This window comes from Chaetodon auriga, chromosome 21 (assembly GCF_051107435.1).
Source record: "Chaetodon auriga isolate fChaAug3 chromosome 21, fChaAug3.hap1, whole genome shotgun sequence".
In the NCBI taxonomy this organism is placed as follows: domain Eukaryota; kingdom Metazoa; phylum Chordata; class Actinopteri; order Chaetodontiformes; family Chaetodontidae; genus Chaetodon; species Chaetodon auriga.
This window is the reverse complement of record NC_135094.1, coordinates 1,860,823-1,880,000: the sequence shown is the minus strand read 5'-3', so window position 1 is coordinate 1,880,000 and position 19,178 is coordinate 1,860,823. Positions and strand designations below refer to the sequence as shown.

General features: G+C 46.8%; 1 protein-coding gene across 1 annotated transcript; it reads left to right on the top strand.

The window, feature by feature from the left end:
* Positions 1-28: 28 nt before the first annotated feature.
* Positions 29-19,001, top strand: LOC143339804 (cullin-1). The gene is made up of 22 exons (XM_076761263.1): positions 29-200; positions 10,049-10,455; positions 11,376-11,550; positions 11,693-11,860; positions 12,531-12,581; positions 12,732-12,822; positions 13,149-13,312; positions 13,534-13,696; positions 14,010-14,140; positions 14,231-14,338; positions 14,432-14,538; positions 14,739-14,787; positions 15,174-15,305; positions 15,396-15,513; positions 15,806-15,882; positions 16,142-16,260; positions 16,473-16,578; positions 16,724-16,771; positions 17,099-17,181; positions 17,298-17,403; positions 17,547-17,660; positions 18,104-19,001. Exons 2-22 carry the CDS (start codon positions 10,316-10,318, stop codon positions 18,182-18,184), a joined length of 2,331 nt encoding a protein of 776 aa, XP_076617378.1. The 5' UTR covers positions 29-200; positions 10,049-10,315; the 3' UTR covers positions 18,185-19,001.
* The last annotated feature ends 177 nt before the right edge of the window (positions 19,002-19,178 follow it).

The following is a 19,178-nucleotide window of genomic DNA, read 5'->3' as shown; positions in this document are numbered from 1 at the left end:
GCCCATATTTCCGCCAGCACCTGAAGGCAGCATGATTCGGTGGCTGCTGAGCTGATCTTTGTGCGAACGAAGCAGAGCGGTCGCAGTTAGCATCGGGCAGCAATCACACAGAGAGACGAAAGACGGCAGAGGAGACAGCTTTTCGGGCCGAAAATTCACACACACAACGATTATACAGTGACAGCGACGGCCTTAAAATGGTAAGAAGACACTTCAGAGTTGTGAACGTTAGCCGGTGGCGCTGTTTTCTTATGCCAATCAATCTAGCCAAACGCTAGCTGGCTAATGCTAAATGGTTAGCGAAGTGTTTTCCTGACTCATTATTGAGCAGCCCGAGAGGCTAGGCTGCCATTTTACACCAACAACACTGGCACTTCGTCTGCCCCTGCCACTGCGGTTTGATCAGCCAAGACAGCGTTTATCTTAAATACATTTCATACATTAAATCTGTATTTAATTTGATTATAAATGTGGCCCAGTAGAGGCTGTACTCGGATTTAAAGCTATTCCACCCAGCGCTCGGCAGCCAAGCTAACGTTACTGACAAGCTAACTGGCTAATCGAGCCTGGGAGCTAATGATAGCTAGCAGCATTGCGTAGCAGTGTCTGACACCATTCGCAGCTCAGTGTTGGATAATCTCAATACATATTTTCAAAGGCGGTTAATGAATAGCTTCGTCGTATTTTGTGGGATGGCTACAGTGTCGTTATATAGCAGAGGCTGCTTCAGCTCGTCATCAGGCAGAACAGATCGGCCCTGTGCCGCTTTGGAGTGAAGGATAGTGATTTGAACCTGACATAGACTCCCACACTCCTGGAATACCTGGAAAAGACCCGGTCCTCGTCACTTCCCAGGCCTGGAGATGTCTGGAAAATAGGAGATGCTCAGGACCCCTCTGTTGGAGGAAGGTCCAGTTGGTTGCATGCTGTCTGTTTCTCTTTGATTTTAATGGAAAAAAACACAGTTTGACATACCTGACCGTTAACGTTACTTATTGTCCGTAAATGGTTAACATGGAGGAAGCAGTCATGGAAAAGTTGTGGAGTGTCTCACTTGACAAGGTTCACGGACTTTGCAGTCATGTCAAATAATATTTTATCTTGTGTAGTCTCGTAAACCAGTTTTCTCTAACGTGTCGTCTGTTTTCTCAGGGCTGCTGTGCTTGTTTTCATGCCATTGGCTTACATAAATATGTATTTATGGAAGATGTGATTGTTTTGAATCTGACACAGGGCTCCCACACTCCAAGGAATACTGCAGAGAGCCATGGTGTATTAGAATAGTCATTTCCAGGCCTGGAGATGTTAGGAAACAGCTTAACTCCCTGGGATTATATTTTTAAACTATACTTTAGTTTCCCTTGAATGATCAGGGCCCCTCTGCTGGAAGAAAATGTCTTTGGTTGCTCGCTCTCTCTTCGTCTTGACATTTGAAGTAACATTAGTCGTAGTTTTAAAGTGAAAGAGAAAAACACCACAGTCACAGTTGGTAGCGGTGGTCGTGTTGTCTTTCTTGGTTGACAATGTGTAGGAGCTCTGCTATTTGTCAAATCTTTGGAGTTTTTTTTAAGCCCAAACGTTGTCAATAATGTGTGCTCCAATTGTCCAGACAGAGATCCACTCTAATTAATCACTACATTTAGGTTAAAATCTGACATTTATATTACTGCATATTGGTACATAAAGACATATGGAAGAGGTGAAGTACAGACACAGGCTTCCTTTAGATGATTAAAAGAAATATATTCTTTATTGTGTTTCTGGTATGACTTGTATTCATTGACACGTTAAAAGAGGGAAGAAGGTTGTAATTTTTCATGTAGTTGAATAGATTCAGATTCAGAAAAACTTCATTGATCCCTGCAGGGACATTTCTGTGTTAGAAGTTACTCAACACAGAGTTAGGAAGAAGGATAAAATACTTCAAAAGGCAGGAACACATTCTCAAAGTACTATGAAGATAATGTAGCCATAATAATAATAATAATGATAAAAATAATAATAATAAATGGTTAAAATATGCAAATGTGTATGCGCCATGGGTAATGCGAATATGCGAATGGTAATTAAGATAATGAATTTAAGAGTAAAGGTATAAAATGCATGTTATAGTGGAAATAATGATCTTAATAGTAATGCAGGGTAGCAGTTCTACTTCAGCCGAAAGAGAGGAGTTATGTAGTTGAATGGCCGTCAGAAGGAAGGACCTCCTGTGGGCTGGTCGTGCTAATACTGTCATAACAATGATCCTAGACCTGTATGATATTGCAGTTCAAAGCAGATGTAGCCTAATAATACTATGTTGATAGAGCTGATCATTTTTACAGTGATACACATCATTAGAGGAAATGTTATGCGAGGAAATCGGTTCATTCTTTGCATGGTCTTTATTGGCCTAAATGTGACTCATATTGAAATACTGTTAGCTTGCAGCCCTTGAGATAGCATCCAGTTTGTCCTATGAGGCCATGTTAGCTGAATTTTGAAGTTGCCTCTAGTGTCGAAATTGAGTAAGGGGCCTTAATTGTACATGTGTAGACACGTCTTATCCCCTCAGAATCCACCTGTTTGAGTGGGTGAGTGTCCGTATGTTGGTATTCATTCTCAGATGGAGCACCTGATGTAGGACGGTAATTTTGCGTGTACACCGTGATAAAGCAGCTGCAGACATCTCCATCCTCACACACATGGTGATTCAGAGACTTCTGCCCTGTGGCAAAAAGCAGTAAACGCTCATATCCGGACTTGCATCTGCTCTGTCATATCTTATGGAGTTCGTCAGTTCAAGGAGAAGCATGTATGTTCAGTCAACGCAAAAACACCGACTGCACTGCTGCTCGTCCTTTCTCCGCAGTTTTATGACACGCTGCTGTTATTGACGTTGTGGACATGGTGGTGCGTCACATTTGAAGATTTCTTATGTGTCGGCTTTGACAGGAATGTTGAATTTTCACGTGTGTGTGATGGGAAATATGCTTTTAGGTTGTTTTCCTCAGTGATGTTTATACTACATGGAGCACATGTTTCACCCGATCTGCCCTTTCTCAACATCAGCGGTCTGATGTCTCTCTCTGCTCAACATCACACTGGCATGCATGACTGAAATCAGTCTGCGTTACTGTTTGGCAGCATAAAATGACTAATGCTGCTTCTAGGGCAGTGCTATTGGCATATCAGCGGGATGTCAACAGACTGGTATCCTTAGAAACAACGTGCTTGTTGATGTTGTGTTCAAACCACATGCAGCAAAATCACTGCGCTCCCGACAAAGTCAAGATTTAAAGTCATGTCAGGTGTGGTCGGGCCGTCCTACCTCCTCCTTTACCCGGCCTGACCCGTCCAGGTCTGTCTGCTTAGCATGTACACTGTGCTGTGAGGTGACAGTGCTGTGGGCAGTGATTGTAAAGTCAATCCAAAGGGGCTGCGAGTCTCAGCTTGGCTGCTCTTCTGAATGCTGAGCAGAGCAACAGAAATCAAAAGCTGCTTACGCTAATGAAATGTCTTCCCTCGCTGCCTAACCCGGCACATGATCGGTTTATGTACACACACACACGCAAACACACGCACTTAACAAGAATGTCAGCGTTGAAGAAGTGCTCATCACTGTGATTCAGAATCAGTTATTCATCCTCAGAGTTTCATGGTTTTGTTTTGGTCACCAAAACCTTTAAGGAAGGAGATCACATCCTAAAATCAGAGTAACAGACGTGTTGTTGTCTGACTTTGTGCTCTGAAAAGCGGTGGTGGCAGGTTCTTGTGTGTGTTTGCATGCGTTTTGCTGTGCTTTGCATTGTTTGTGTTTTAAATGTAGGGTATTAGGTTGTTGAGTCTGGCCAGGACACACAGTGACCAGGGTAATCAGATTTACCAGGCTGAGCTTTTTTCCCACGAGCACCGCTCTCCCTCGCTTTCTTCCTCCCCGTCTCCACCACTCCCAGCATCCTTCCCGTTCAGCAAATCTCTCACACACTCGACTCAGAGGCCGACACACTCTGTTGTGGTAAAACAAGGACAGTAAAGTCTGATTTGGTGTGGGAGAGTAGAAACCAGCAGCTGAACGCAGGTGAGGTTTGTCTGCCTACAGATAAACAGTCATCACCTTCAAGTCCTAAAATGAACATCTGCAGGGAGTTTGGACTCATCTTGCTGCTGTGGACAGCAGATAGCAGGGTAAGAGCTGATGTTGTTAACATTTAGTTTCAGACTGGGTGAAATGGAAATATCAACTTTTCTCTCCTGCTGCTGATTCTGATATTTCCACTCAGGTTTCTGCTTTAAAACCTGTTTACTTACTGCTTGAAAGTTATTGAGAACATGTTAATATAAAGTAGTATGAGGTCAGGGAGTCGGTGGCTCACGATGACTGAACTTAGACACAGAATCTTATACGTTGACAATAAGATTGTATTTAATAAGCATGTTTTCCTCTTAATTAGGTCAGTATTGGCACAGATACTGACAAATGGCCATTTTGATTTCCCGGAGCTCAGAGTGATGCCTTCACACCGCCCAGCTCTAACCCTTCATTGAACTCTTGGTCTTGATTTTTTCACGTCTGAAGGAGGAAAGAGGCAGTTGCTTCTGTTGTTAAGTGGTGCCGTGAGACATAAACAGGCTGATGGACATACACAGGCTCGCTGTTCCCTAAAATGAGTCATGACCTTTGAACTTTACTGCCTTCCTGCCGCGTGTGAAAGAGAAACGTGGCGACCATGGCGCCGCTGTCGACGGCTTGCCGTGGGATTCCTGTTTCACAACAAACTTTCTAGAAACTGTTGCCGCCTGACAAGCCGTCCACATCCTGTAACTCCTGCTCGCATTGCCGTGAGCTGATTCTAGGTCAGATACCGCAGCGACACATATCCAATACCTTTTGGTGTGGGAATCTGAAATCTGATCCCGGTGCTGCTGTGAAGGGCACCTTTCTTTACCACCAGTGAATAGAAGCACCAGAGACACAGAGAATGAATGAAGGCTCTGCCTCATGTTGTCCAAGGGCTACTCGGAGGTATTGTCTGCCCTAGTTGCCATGGCAACTGCTGGAGCACCTCAGGTAGAGCTGCCTCTCCGAGTTTAACGAGGATCCGCCGAAGTCGAGCGGAGGCTGAAAGGGGTCTGGAGTCTGGGCCGAGCTGCGTGGGCCCAGCTCTGCATCCGTCAGTCCATTCACCAGCCAGCATCCTGAGCCTGAGTGAGCCGACGCCGTCGAGGATGGGATCGTAAACACACCTGACATCCCTGGAAGTCGTTCAGTGTTGGTAAAAGATGTTTCCACATCCACGTCTCTTTTCCCTAATGAATGTTCTGTGGCTCTTTTAGAAGTTAGCAAAAATGAGATTGATGTTTCCCACCCATAAATGTGCTATTTTAAATCCCGTCTTTGAGATCAAATCCAAATCTCAGATCTGCTGTAATGTTTCTCATGTTGATTTCATGTGATATGTTAAAGCAGAGATATGCAGGATTTAACGAATCAGTGCGAAGATGTTCACGGCAGTGAGTGTGCACGCTAACGTTACCCCTCTGAGGGGGTGTTAAGGTGAGGTGCTGAACTCTGCACAGCTCTGCCCACCAGGTGCTTACATCCTGCGTGAGTGTTTTAAGATGTCAAGCTGCAAAATAGTTGGACTAGATGAAATGATGTGACACCTGTTGTGATGAATACAGGAAATCTGAAATACATAACTTAGAGGCAGGATGAAGAGCTGTATGTAGACTCCATCATAAATCATCACCTCTGCCCTGTTAGAAGTGTGCGTTGGTGTCTATCTGCTGGAACCCCGCCCTCTGTATTTGCTTATTTTGCTGTGTTCAGGATGTTTCTGGGTGTCAGCCTTTGGGCAGTGGGTGTGTAGCCCCCAGCCAATGACAGCATGCAGGGTGTGAGGATCACTTCCTGTGCTTGGGTGTAGGTGGACTAAATGCCTTGTACTGCATAATCCTGCTGGATGAATAGAAAAAGGCTTTATGTTGCATATCACTCAGCACAAAGAACCACTGGTTGTCGTCACATTCAGGAATGGATGTATTTGTAGGAACGATGGAAGTGATGCTGGAGACAGAGGTTGACGTGGAAAGGGATGAAAGATTGGAGTGAGTGATGGAAGCCGGAGCTTCCTGCTGCTTTGACGCTCGTCGTCTACCTCGGCGCTTCTCGCCGTTATCTTGCTCACGGTGTATCTTGGAGAACTAGAAGCAGTATCTGAATTGAAAATTGTACTGTGCAAGAGTTTTTCTACAACAGGTCTTTGGGAAATTGTTTTCCCAGAAAATGAATATAGACAATTATTGTTTCTTTCTTCCGCTGTAACGAAGTTGACAAAAAATTACCTTGCCACAATTTAAATAATGCATTAGTCATTCAGATCATCAAGTAACTGAAAATGTCAGATGTTTCATGGTCTCAGCTCTTCAGATGTGAGGCTTTGTTGTGTTTCTCTGTGTCATTCTTTGAGAATAGAATATTTTAGGGTTTTGGACTGTTGGTCGAACAAAACAAGCAATTTGAAGAGGTCGCCTCGGGGTCTGGGAACTTGTGATGAGAATTTTCAGTATTTTCTAACAACAACAACAACAACAACACATTTATTGATGTTAAAAATAATTAGTTGCAGCCCTGAGCAAAATCTTAGTAAAAGTAAACCTTAACTGTGCTTCACGTGACCTAAAAATTGAGTTTTGTTTGCCACAGATGTCTTGTTTATTCGCTTCAATCACATATTTTGTCTGTTGTGATACTGGAGTTGTTTTCACATTGATATCACGACACTGTCGGTCCTCAGGTCTAATTTAAGCAATAGTGACGTTACTCGGCCGTGTTCTGCTTTGTGTTTGGGGAAGGAATGTGTGGTAGAAAGTAGAGCTGAAAAATTAGCCGAATGGTCGATATAATCCGCTGCCATTTTGATAGTTTTGCAGCAAAAACGCAGAATGTGACCCAAATCCAGTGTTTCGGTCTCCCACGTTTTTAAAAGCAGCAGCGCCGTCGCTGAAGCTGCTCAGGCGTCAAACGTTCGTTCGTTGTCCGGCAGCAGCGGCCAGGACTTGTCGGCAGGCACAGGAAGTGAACGGAGCGAGTCAGTCAGCTTCCTCCTCTCTTCCACTAACTGACTGTTGCTGTTGGGTCGCGTCCTGAGTCTCTGGCCCTAATAGCTGTGAATGACCAGTGACGGGCAGCGCTGCATGCCTGGTCCTTCTAAATATAGCAGCGCTGCCTACATGTACACAGCAGTTTCTGCCCATACACCCTCCTTTAGTCTGATTCTCTTACGCTGCGTTTACACGGCAAGGCCCGAGCTCTGTTTTCTTTATGAATGACTGTTTCAGACGTCATACCTCTATTTGGTAGCTGTGTGTATTTGAACACAGCATGAGCCCCTAAATGTTCATGTGTGTTTCTGCCTCTCAACCTTCTGGTGGATTTGAAAGGCCTGTTTTACACAATTGCCAAAATTGCCCCATTTATCATTGCCAGACAGCGTAAAAACTGAAATTATCATTGGATTTTCACATTTCCGACGGTCCTTGAATGAATTTTTAGCATTGGTATGAACACTTCCATCAGGTAAGGTAACCAGCTCTGACCTTAAAGTAGTGACATTTTATCAGAATCTCTTTATTCTACATGTCTCTTTCAAAATTTTGTCAAAAATGAACCGTTAGTGAAAACCAGACCCTGTAAAAAAACAAAATTCTCCATTCTTTGGCCTTAAATGACTTTGCTCAGCCCTGCAGTCACGTGACAGCAGTTCAGTGTGAAGTCAGCCACACGAAGGACGGTTTGGAGCTCCCCCTCCGTCTAGCCACGATTGCTCCATTTCCATAAACACACACTTGCATATTGCAGTAAAAATTAGCCCACAGCGTTTTTCTTTCTTCTCAGTGCTCCACACTGCGACCATTTTTGGAGACGGTGCAGCTAAATTTCCTAACTCGGAGCTCCAGTGTGACTGACAAATATGCCCCTTGTTGTTTTTTTGTTGTTTGAAATCTTTATGGATTGTCAGGTAAAGCTCCAGGAGCAGCATGGCGGGATGCAACGTGACCCATTGTTCATAGAAATTCCTCATAGTGAGGATCCAACCATTTCATGCATGAGATGTGCTGTATGTAAGGTGGACCTGTCACGTGTGTTCAGCCCGTGTTGGAGTCAGCCGTCACTCTGTCTGTAGTTCATACACTCCACTGATAAAGAGACGTGTCGAGCGTCATCGTGCATACAAAGTTTGAGTATCACGTCTACACATCTGTTTGATATGTGCCATGAATCCATGCGGGGCGTATTGGAAATGAGATTATGTCTGAATGCGGCTGTTTCATAACATGTGTGTCACGTGAGGAGAATGAGGATGTTCCATGTGCGTTAGTATGAACGGAACCATGAAGTCAGTTCTACATAAAAACTTCCACATGCAAACTTTTTGAGGTGATGTGCTTCAGGTTGGTATGTTAGATTTTCACTTTGACATATTAAAGAGTTTTTTTTCCTGTTGATCGGCGTCCAAAGGCCTAATTGCTTCCACTCTGCTTCAGTTTAGTAAAACAAAGAAACATGAAAAAGTTGAAGGGGGTGAAGGCTTTTTATTGGCGCTGTATGCACAGATAATCTGCACAGATATTCATGCCTCTCGCTCTCCCTCGCTCTCTCTGTGGCTTGAAAGTTGTTGATGCTGCAAACGTCTCCTCTTGTCCGGACGGCGGGGATGAAATTACAGCTTTCGGTCTGTCAATTAGCCTTAATGATGTAGCCTCCTTGGACCGTCATCAGCGCCACTGTTGAACCAGCTGCATTTATGCTTGTAGTCGTGTCGCAGTGATGACCTGACCCCGTGGTCAGTAAAGGTGGGGGGGTGGCGGATTGATTCACGTAATTGTGATTGCTCCCCTCGGTGATTCTGAATTGATTCAGAAATGCCAACAATAGATTTTTGTACGTTCTTTGTAAAGTACAATGTAAAAAGCCCAAATTAACTGTAAGAGCACAGCACCTGGATGATGATCATGTGAAAAGGGTCGGCTGCATTTTGGATAACTTCATTAGCTTTTCATGAGGAAAGTGAAGTATTTTGTGGATACTGGGGTAATCTACCCCATCACCAACAACAGTAACGATGGCTTCCCCCAATGCTGACGTCAGCAGAGAGGCTGTGCTCTAAGACTGGACACATGATGTTAATAAGAAGACAGACGCACTCCACTGTCATCACAAGCAGTCGATGCAGCGGATGACAAAAAGATGAAGCCACTAAAAGAGACGTTTGGACAAATGCTTGAAAGTAAAAACTGGCTCGTCGTGCTCTAAAAGGAGGGGGACTGGGCACTGTGTCCACTGGACGGGTGAAGGAAGTCAGGGAGGTGTGGAAGTGGACTAATCTGTCATTAGCTGTGTGACGTCAGAGTCTGGTCAGCAGTGTCTGCAGGGATCAGAGCCAGGGTTCAGCAGATAAATCCACATAACCTACCTGCTAACTACCAAAAGTACTGAGGAAACCGATGCCTGGGTTACACTGCCTACCTGAACAGCACATGTGCGTCACGCCACCGCTTGCTTTTCATTTCAGTGCCCATTTTAACAGATGAGAGCAGCCGTGAGCAGCGTGGCAGCGTGGCAGCGTGGCAGCGGCGGTCTTCTATGAAAATCACACCAGCAACATTACAGCTTTCACTGCAGGTCACATGTCTGCATCTGGACAAAATGTCACAGATACGAAGAAGACACATAGATATTTTTTTAATTTGACACTTGCTGTGTGCGTCTGATAATGAATGAAATAAAACGTTGGTAGTTGGTGGTCATTATCAGAGGTACACTCGATGTAGGGCTGCCTGTGGCAGTGTGTGTGTGTGTGTGTGGACTCCACGGCTGCGAGCTGCAGCAGGTCAGTGAGGTAGCGTCACGTACAGGTGGAGCTACGTCGTGTGTCCAGGTGTGGGACGTCTCTAACTGATTTTTGATGCTGGGATTTAATCAGTCGTCTCTGTAATAACAAAGCAGAGCCAAAGATTGTTAATCAAAATGTGTTTTTTCTGCACCTTTTTCATGTTGCAGGTCATCTGTGAGGCGTGCCAAAGCTTTTAGGTGGAGGAGTGGGAGACAGCGCCACCCAGGCGTGCAGAGGGGGACTGCATCCCGTCTCACAACCGACGACCAGCTTCCTGAAGTGCTGCTGCCGCTGCCAGATGGACTGCGCACTCTGAGAGCAGAGCGAGTCAGGACAGAAACCAACCGAGGAGAGGAGCCGGGGGCCGACGCTCACCGGAGCAGGAAGGGGAGGACACTGTTCGGTAGGGAGAGGAGAGGACAAGGGGCTCCACGATGTCGTCAAACAGGACCCAGAACCCCCACGGACTGAGACAGATAGGCCTGGACCAGATATGGGACGACCTGCGGGCTGGCATCCAGCAGGTGTACACACGGCAAAGCATGGCCAAGTCACGCTACATGGAACTCTACACGTATCCTGTGAGGTCGGGGGGGTTTGATGCTGTGGGGCATCATCTTTACGAGCATGCGTCTGGATTCATCCTTTAGTCAGTTAAGTCATTTTAAAGTGAAATTTACTGGTTGTAGCTTCGCTAATATCTTCTGATCGTGAAGAGAATAATTTGGGTTCAGGTCTGATCAGCAGTTTGAAAATGTCAGCATGAGAAAGGGAAGTGAAGATTTTATTTACTGTCGTGTGACATTCAAATGTTTTTCATCGTGTACTGTACCATGTGCCGGTTCAGCAAACACCGCCCAACCCTGATGTCAAAGGAAGTATTTATTTCAAAAAACGTTTTGGGGTTTTGTCACCAGTGTTTTTTGGGGAAGTGGAGATGTTTCGGCTGCAGCCACAGGTTAGCCTGATCACTCCTTCAGTGTGCGGACATGAAATCCACGGCGAGCTCGATGGGAGCAGCGGGAAAGAAAAGTTTTCTCTGAGGACACGTTTTGCTGTTTCACACCTGCTCGTCCTCTGCTGCACCTCCCCTGCACTGAAGGATGTCATCGGCTCCCTGAAGTGCAAAGTGCACCCAGCCATGTAAGCTCAGAGCTGTAATCCTGTCATGTCAGGCAGAAGGAACAGCACTAATTTAAACTATATGCAGCTAAAATCTGGCTTTGACATGTTGGAGTTTTTTGGCTCCGAGTCCACATCGCTGGTCCCCAGTTACAGCAGCTTTGTTGTAGTTGTAGAGTGACGTTCTGTGTAAAGGAACAAGAAGCCCCTTCCTCGAATAGGTCATGACAAGCAGCATCACTGCTCTTCCTCATGTTTTGTGCTTCTGAAGTTCAGAGATGATTTTTGCTGAAACTGCTTAGTTTCCATTTGAGGAGAGCACCTTCTGTGATGTGTGGCGTCACCTCGTTCAGTCCTTAACTCTTCCTTCAGACATGTATATAACTATTGTACCAGCGTCCATCAGTCCAGCCAGGGCCGGGGCTCTGTGCCTCCAGCCAAGCCCTCCAAAAAGTCCACCACTCCAGGAGGGGCTCAGTTTGTAGGCCTGGAGCTCTACAAGCGGCTCAAGGAGTTCCTGAAGAACTATTTGACGAGCCTGCTCAAGGTGAGTCACAGAAGATCATCGCTGGACGTTAGCACGTCTTTGTTTGCTTCAGACGTCACAGCTGCTGATACGCCCTCAATGTTTTACCAATGTTCTCCTCCCGTTTGTCTTCCTCTTGCCTCCTCGCTGGCTTTCACTCCAGGATGGCGAGGATCTAATGGACGAGTGTGTGTTGAAGTTTTACACCCAGCAGTGGGAGGATTACCGTTTCTCTAGTAAGGTCCTCAACGGGATCTGTGCCTACCTCAACCGCCACTGGGTCAGACGAGAGTGCGACGAGGGACGCAAGGGAATATATGAGATCTACTCGGTACGTCTGAGCAGCCGCTGGTTTGTATCAGCCTAACAGATGCTTGTGGGGCTCCACGGGAGGTGTGTTTGGATCCGAACGGGTATTTTTAGCTTTTAATCTGAATGCTTAAACACGCTGAGTTCTGTTGGAAAGAATCACGTCCTGTGTCACAGAGCATGAAAGACGCTAACGGCCGCCCAGAGTGGTCATGGGAAGTGGAACTCAACGTCCGGCGCAGTTAAACGTGCTTTTTCCTTCCTTGGAGACGAAGGGTCACACTGTACCTTAAGTAGTGTCACACTTCAGATAATAATGAAGGGATTGGCTGATTAACAGCACAGGTGTGTCCGTCAGTGCGTCCTCTTTGCATCAGCTGATCATCTTCGTCTCTCATGTATTCATGGTTATGTAAACAGACGGTTTACTGTTTTCTGGGTGGATAGAACTTTGAAGCGTGAAGCCTGCACAGCATTTCATGCTTCATGTTCATGTTCATACAGCATCTAAGAGTACAGAATGAGGCCTCTGTGGTTTCCAGTTTGACCAGCGTCCTGCCCCAGTGAAGACCTCTAAGCCTTGTGATGTCCAGGCTCTGTGGGGTTTTTGGGTCACACTGATCAGGAATGGACTCGACCTCTGTTAACCTTCTCTTTCTTGTCCCCTCTGCTTCGCTGCCGTCTCCTCCCAGCTGGCTCTCGTGACCTGGAGGGAGTGTTTATTCCGACCCCTCAACAAACAGGTGTGTTTACTGTCTTTTCCAGCGGTGGAGTTAGAAACAACAGAGAGCCACAGCAGTGATTAAAGAAAAACCGTGAACAGTTTAACGTGCTGGAGTTTAACCTGCAGCGTTCTGTGTATCGCTGTACAGATAACGATGTCTGTTCTCCAGGTAACGAACGCCGTGCTGAAGCTGATAGAGAGAGAGAGGAATGGCGAGACCATTAACACCAGACTGATCAGCGGTGTGGTCCAGTCTTACGGTAGGTCCACAAGCAAAGACGACCTTCAGGACACTTTTATCAAGAACACTTTAGACCCAATCTGAACCAAATGGACTGTAAACAGTCATCTTAATGTCATGATCAGCCTGGTTTGGAGGGCCAGTTTCAGCCCCGCTGCATGTATATAACCCAGTAAGACCTTTAATGGTGTGTTCTGTAGCTGTGATCAGTCATCATCGGTCAGCGGAGCACATTAATGTCAGGCTTGATTTTAGGCCTGTGATATCCTGATAGATCTGGAAATCTAACAGAAATCACCTCACGTTCACACCTGCTCTCCTGTCTCACCTGCCCTCCCTCTGCAGTGGAGCTGGGTCTGAACGAGGAGGACGCCTTCGCCAAAGGCCCCACGCTGTCCGTCTACAAAGAGTACTTTGAGTGTCAGTTCCTCACCGACACCGAACGTTTCTACACGCGTGAGAGCACAGAGTTCCTGCAGCAGAACCCCGTCACCGAGTACATGAAGAAGGTAGACGTCTGTGCAGCTGCACGCAGCCAGGGAGGGAGGGTTGAATGGGTGGAGGGATGGGTGGAGGGATGGATGGAGGGATGGATGGAGGGAGGGATGAATGGGTGGAGGGATGGATGGAGGGAGGGATGAATGGGTGGATGGATGGATGGAGGGAGGGATGGATGGAGGGAGGGATGGAAACTGCGAGTGACTTTCTTCTTGTGCGTGCTCCTCCTCAGGCGGAGGCTCGGCTGCTGGAGGAGCAGCGCCGTGTGCAGGTTTACCTCCACGAATCCACCCAGGACGAGCTGGCCAGGAAGTGTGAGCAGGTCCTCATAGAGAAACACCTGGAGATCTTCCACACCGAGTTCCAGAACCTTCTGGATGCCGACAAGAATGAAGGTAAACCTGCGGTTTTGTTTTCGTGTGTTTTTGAGCTCCGTCCCCGCTGGCCTTCAGCAGCTGATGGAGCTCAAACTGACCGAGCAGAAACATCCAGCCAGCACTTATTTACACACAGCTTCACACATTTAACTACTTTCTCCAGTGCTGGAGGTCCTGATTGAAAATAAATAAGCTGATCAGCTCAAAATATTGACAGGACATGAAAGTTGATGTGATCAAGCGGCGGTTCTGACAGGACGCGCTGTCGACTTGCTGTCACCGTGACCTTTCCTGACGCTGGCTGATAACGCTGTCGTGTTTCTCCTCTTAGACCTCGGCCGGATGTACAACCTGGTGTCGCGGATCACAGACGGTCTGGGTGAACTGAAGAAACTTCTAGAGACTCACATCCACAACCAGGGCCTGGCCGCCATCGAGAAGTGCGGAGAGGCCGCGCTCAACGTACGGAGCGCTTTCTCTCCCGATAACGATGCTCTTCACTGTGTACAGATTGACGCTGATAAGAACCAAAGATGTGTGTGTTTCTTCCAGGACCCTAAAGTGTACGTCCAGACCACCCTGGACGTCCATAAGAAGTACAACGCCTTGGTCATGTCTGCCTTCAACAATGACGCCGGCTTCGTGGCGGCACTCGACAAAGTCAGTAATCCCTCTGTGAACAGGAATCCAAACATGTGTCCACGAGACAGCAGACAGGTCTGATTCTAACGCTGCCGGTCCGTCTCCTCGCAGGCATGTGGTCGATTCATCAACAACAACGCCGTCACCAGGATGGCTCAGTCGTCCAGCAAATCCCCCGAGCTGCTGGCCAGATACTGCGACTCCTTACTGAAGAAGAGGTGGGTGATCTTCCTCCTCTGAGTTCAAGTGAACGGATCAGTATGCAGCAGTCTTAGAAATAGTCCAGAGAGTTTTTGTTTTCTTGTCTCTGGGGTCAGGAATGTCCCGTGGAGCTCAGGGACAGACACTCTCTGCAGTGTGTCCTCTTAGCCGTCTCCACCTGAAGCAAATACAAACTGTGTGTGTGTTTTTTCTTCAGCTCTAAAAACCCAGAGGAGGCAGAACTGGAGGACACGCTCAACCAAGTGGTGAGACACGTTGACCTGTGTGTTTGCACAAGTGGACACAGCTGACCGAGTTACTGATGGGTGAAGTGTTGGAGGCTCAGAACACCTGAGCAGCACATCCTTTTGTCTAATAACTAGTCTTTATTAATGCAACACTGAACGCATCGCTTGAAACGTTTGAAGACAAATGAAAATGATTGACATGATTGGATGAAGGAGACGAACACATGGACTCAGGGACACTTCAGAAAACTGCTGTCAGTGAACACACTCTGATTGGAAATGACTGATTCTGGTTTATTTACATTTCACAGACTGTTCTGGAATCAGTCACGTGTATTTGTGTCTGTACATCTACACATACAGCTGTACTGTTCGCTCATGTGACGCCTCGTCTCCTCTCTCAGATGGTTGTTTTTAAGTACATCGAGGACAAAGACGTTTTCCAGAAGTTTTACGCGAAGATGTTGGCCAAACGACTGGTCCACCAGAACAGCGCCAGCGACGACGCAGAGGCCAGCATGATCTCCAAACTCAAGGTGCGTCCGAGTCCATCGCGCTCTGACAAACAGTCCGCAGAGACCCACAAACCTCCGACTGAAGCCGCTTCTCTTCTTCTTCTCGTGCAGCAAGCGTGCGGGTTCGAGTACACGTCCAAACTGCAGCGAATGTTCCAGGACATCGGCGTCAGTAAAGACCTGAACGAGCAGTTCAAGAAACACCTGACCAACTCCGAGCCTCTGGACTGTGAGAGCGCGCGCACACACACACACACACACACACACACATCAGACAGACACTGCTGCATTCAAAGACAGAAGTGAATGAATGAGTGTGTGAGAGGATGGTCGTGCTTTTTGGGAACTTCTTGAAGAAATAAAGTCATTTCTGGTGTTTGTTTTGTTGTTTTGGAGCTTCACACGCTCAGACCAGACCAGACTTTAAATTGACCAAATTTTAAGTGCAGTCTGGTGTATCAGCGCTCATGAACAGATGTGTATGTGAACACATGTTTTCTTGGTGTGTGTGTGTCTCACAGTGGACTTCAGTATCCAGGTTCTGAGCTCCGGGTCTTGGCCTTTCCAGCAGTCCTGCACCTTCGCGCTGCCTTCTGAGGTGAGACTGATTCAGTGTGTCAGCAGCTTAGTTCTCGCTGTGCAGAGCAGCTTTCACGACTCGTCTATCTGAAACAATCAGTAAGATGAAAATCTGTGTTCTGAAAAGGCAGAAATGCATTTCTGCAGCTGTAACATCAGGCCCGTGTGAGCGAGTGCCGACCTGCCGCAGACCTCCCACAAACGTCCCCCTGAAGGTCCCAGGACCCCAGTTTGAGAACCACTGCTCTGAACTGTCCTCTCTCTGTGTCTTTCTGCAGCTGGAGCGAAGCTATCAGCGCTTCACGGCGTTTTATGCCAGCAGGCACAGCGGCAGGAAGCTGACCTGGCTCTATCACCTGTCCAAAGGCGAGCTGGTCACCAACTGCTTCAAGAACAGGTAGAGTGTGTTAGAGCGCAGCGTGTTCGCAGCGTTAGCGCGGACAGGTAGACAGGTGGGCGCTGCGTCACGTCTTCTCAGCTTCTGTTTGACAGGATGATACAGACTGAAGGCTCGATCGTAGCTGAGCTCTGATTCTCTGTATTCATCTTAAACCTGCCGGTGAGTTCATACTGAGCCTGTTGTTTGTTGTTGTTTGTTGTTGTTTACAGGTACACACTGCAGGCCTCCACCTTCCAGATGGCCATCCTGCTGCAGTACAACACAGAGGACAGTTACACCGTCCAGCAGCTGACCGACAGCACACAGATCAAAACTGTGAGCACGATGTTTAAACACACTTTCTCCCTGTAGGACTCCTCAGGGGTCAGAGGTCACCTGATCTATCTTTGCCAGGAAACACAAGCTATCTGAAGCGAAACGTTTAATTTCTCTACTAACTGACGTTTTCCTTCATTATCAGGACATCCTGGTTCAAGTTCTGCAGATTTTATTAAAGTCAAAGCTGCTGGTGAGTAAAACAAACCGTCAGTTCAGCTGTTAAACACACGTTTACCTCATTCGCTCCCTTCAAGCTCGAACTCCTTCATGTGACTCTGACGCCAGTTTCAGTTCTGTCTCATTCTGAACACCAGAGGACACCAAATACAACATTTACCGTGTTTCTAGGCTGAAAACTTATTTTATTCTCCATGTAACCTGCGTGTTTTGAGGTCAGTTTGTGACTCTGAGACTCTGCACTGATTCAGTGTGTCGTCTCCAGCCCTCCTTTAAAAGAAATGACTCTTCAGATCACTTGGCTGCCTCTCTGACGTCTGTCTGTCTGTCTGTCCGTCAGGTGATGGAGGACGAGAACGCCAACGTGGACGAGATGGATTTCAAACCCGACACCGTCATCAAACTCTTCCTCGGATACAAGAAGTGAGAAACTTCTCTGACTTCCTGTTTTCACTGCACACGAGCAGAAACTCAAACGGATGGAAGTCCGACGTGGTGCCGCAGATTCGGTTCATTCACTTTATTTTTCTCCACCGCAGCAAGAAACTGAGGGTGAACATCAACGTCCCGATGAAGACGGAGCAGAAACAGGAGCAGGAGACGACTCACAAGAACATCGAGGAGGATCGAAAGCTCCTCATCCAGGTGACTGTTCACACCGACACTCAAGATTCAGGCGTGAACTGGTCATGTTGGACGTTCTTGCAGAGTCTGAGTTCCTCACGAGCCTTAAATGTCTTAATTGTTGTGAAGAGATAGAATAACATTCATTCTGTGTGTGTCTGAAGGCTGCCATAGTCAGAATCATGAAGATGAGGAAGGTCTTGAAGCACCAGCAGCTTCTGGCTGAAGTCCTGAACCAGCTGTCGTCTCGATTCAAGCCCAGAGTTCCTGTCATCAAGGTAAAGCGCACACACGCACACACACACACACACACACCTACACCTACTTTATAATACTCGGGTTTTATTTTCCAACTTTCATGAACATTGTGTTTCCGGAGTCTCATTCATCTTACTCATTTGAGCCACAGAGCAAAAAAATGTAGATTAATCCACCATTGAAAATAGTCCCCAACAAACACCCTCCTGTTTAATTTAAATAAATAAATAAATACACTTGCTTGGAGCCGAGAGACAGAGACAGGAAGTCACAAAGTATTGAGAGACGGACAGACACATTGGTGGTTTTTGTCATTGAAATGATTTATTGACAAAAAGAAAAATGTTGAATAAGGCCAAGATGTGTTTAAAACTGCAGGACATCAGAGTCACGTAGATTTTCTCTAATTGGTTTTCTGCGTTCCCGATCTCATGTTGGGGTTTTGTCTCCCTCTTGTGGACAGAAATGCATCGACATCCTGATAGAGAAGGAGTACCTGGAGCGAGTGGACGGCGAGAAGGACACGTACAGCTACCTGGCCTGAACGCCCGCCTCCCTCCCTCTGCCCGCCGGCTCTCCTCAGTTTTATTTTATTTGTTATCTTCATTTGTTTTTTAATTTTCTGTCTGAGTAATAAAGTGAGGATCCCTCTGAGTGGCGGACATGTTGTGAGTGTGTCGCTGACCATGTGACCGCCCTGATATGACAACCAACCACCAACCTGAGGGGAGGAGGGTGTGAACTTTCTGCTCTCCCTTCAGCGATGAAGGAACAAACCCCTCCGGTTGAGACTGGAAAACCCCGTCTACACACTCACCTGTCCCGTCCCATCTGTAGGACTCAAGCACACACACACACACACACACACACACACGCACACACACACACACACACTTCCCTGTTGTCATATTGTAAATAATAACCACAGACTCTAAGAGGAAAAAACAAACCCTACTCCCTTCTTTACATAGCGCAAATGTAATAAATTTAGCCAACAGCCAATCAGAGGAGAGCCGCATCCAAAGGTTTCTGCATGCTACTGCCTACCTGCACCACAGTGACCATGAAAAGATTAAAAGTTAAAATAAAAGTCGAGTCACTGGGCAGCCGACGCAGTCCACCGTACGACTACACGAAATCAACGCTGGTCCTGTAAATTAAAGTCTGCGACTGAACCAGAGGAGGAGGTGGTGAGTTTAGAGCCGCCATGACGCTTCTTTATCTGCTGAAGTTGTCTCTTTTGGTTTGAGGTCGGCCGGGTTCGTGCAGGAGGCCTGTTTCATTTCTGAACGGTGGACATTTGTATAGTGTGGTTCATTTTCTAAATGTGTGATAAATAAAACAAGGAAAGATTTCTCTAACGCTGGCGTCCCCGAGACTCTGTTCACACCTGAGACATCATCATCATCATCACCAAACTTTAGTGTTTTTCAACCCGGACCCTGTTTCCTGCACGCTGGTTTCCTCGCCCTCATTCTTTTGAGAAAACAGGTCTGGGTTGAAAAAAGTTTCCCTCTAAGTATCTATGTTTTTAATGT

Excerpts from the sequence above, each read along its gene's own strand:
- LOC143339804 (XM_076761263.1), top strand. The coding sequence starts at position 10,316 with ATGTCGTCAAACAGGACCCAGAACCCCCACGGACTGAGACAGATAGGC. Across the intron at positions 15,883-16,141 it reads CCTTCGCGCTGCCTTCTGAG|CTGGAGCGAAGCTATCAGCG; the intron begins GTGAGACTGATT and ends GTCTTTCTGCAG. Across the intron at positions 17,404-17,546 it reads ATCGAAAGCTCCTCATCCAG|GCTGCCATAGTCAGAATCAT; the intron begins GTGACTGTTCAC and ends GTGTGTCTGAAG.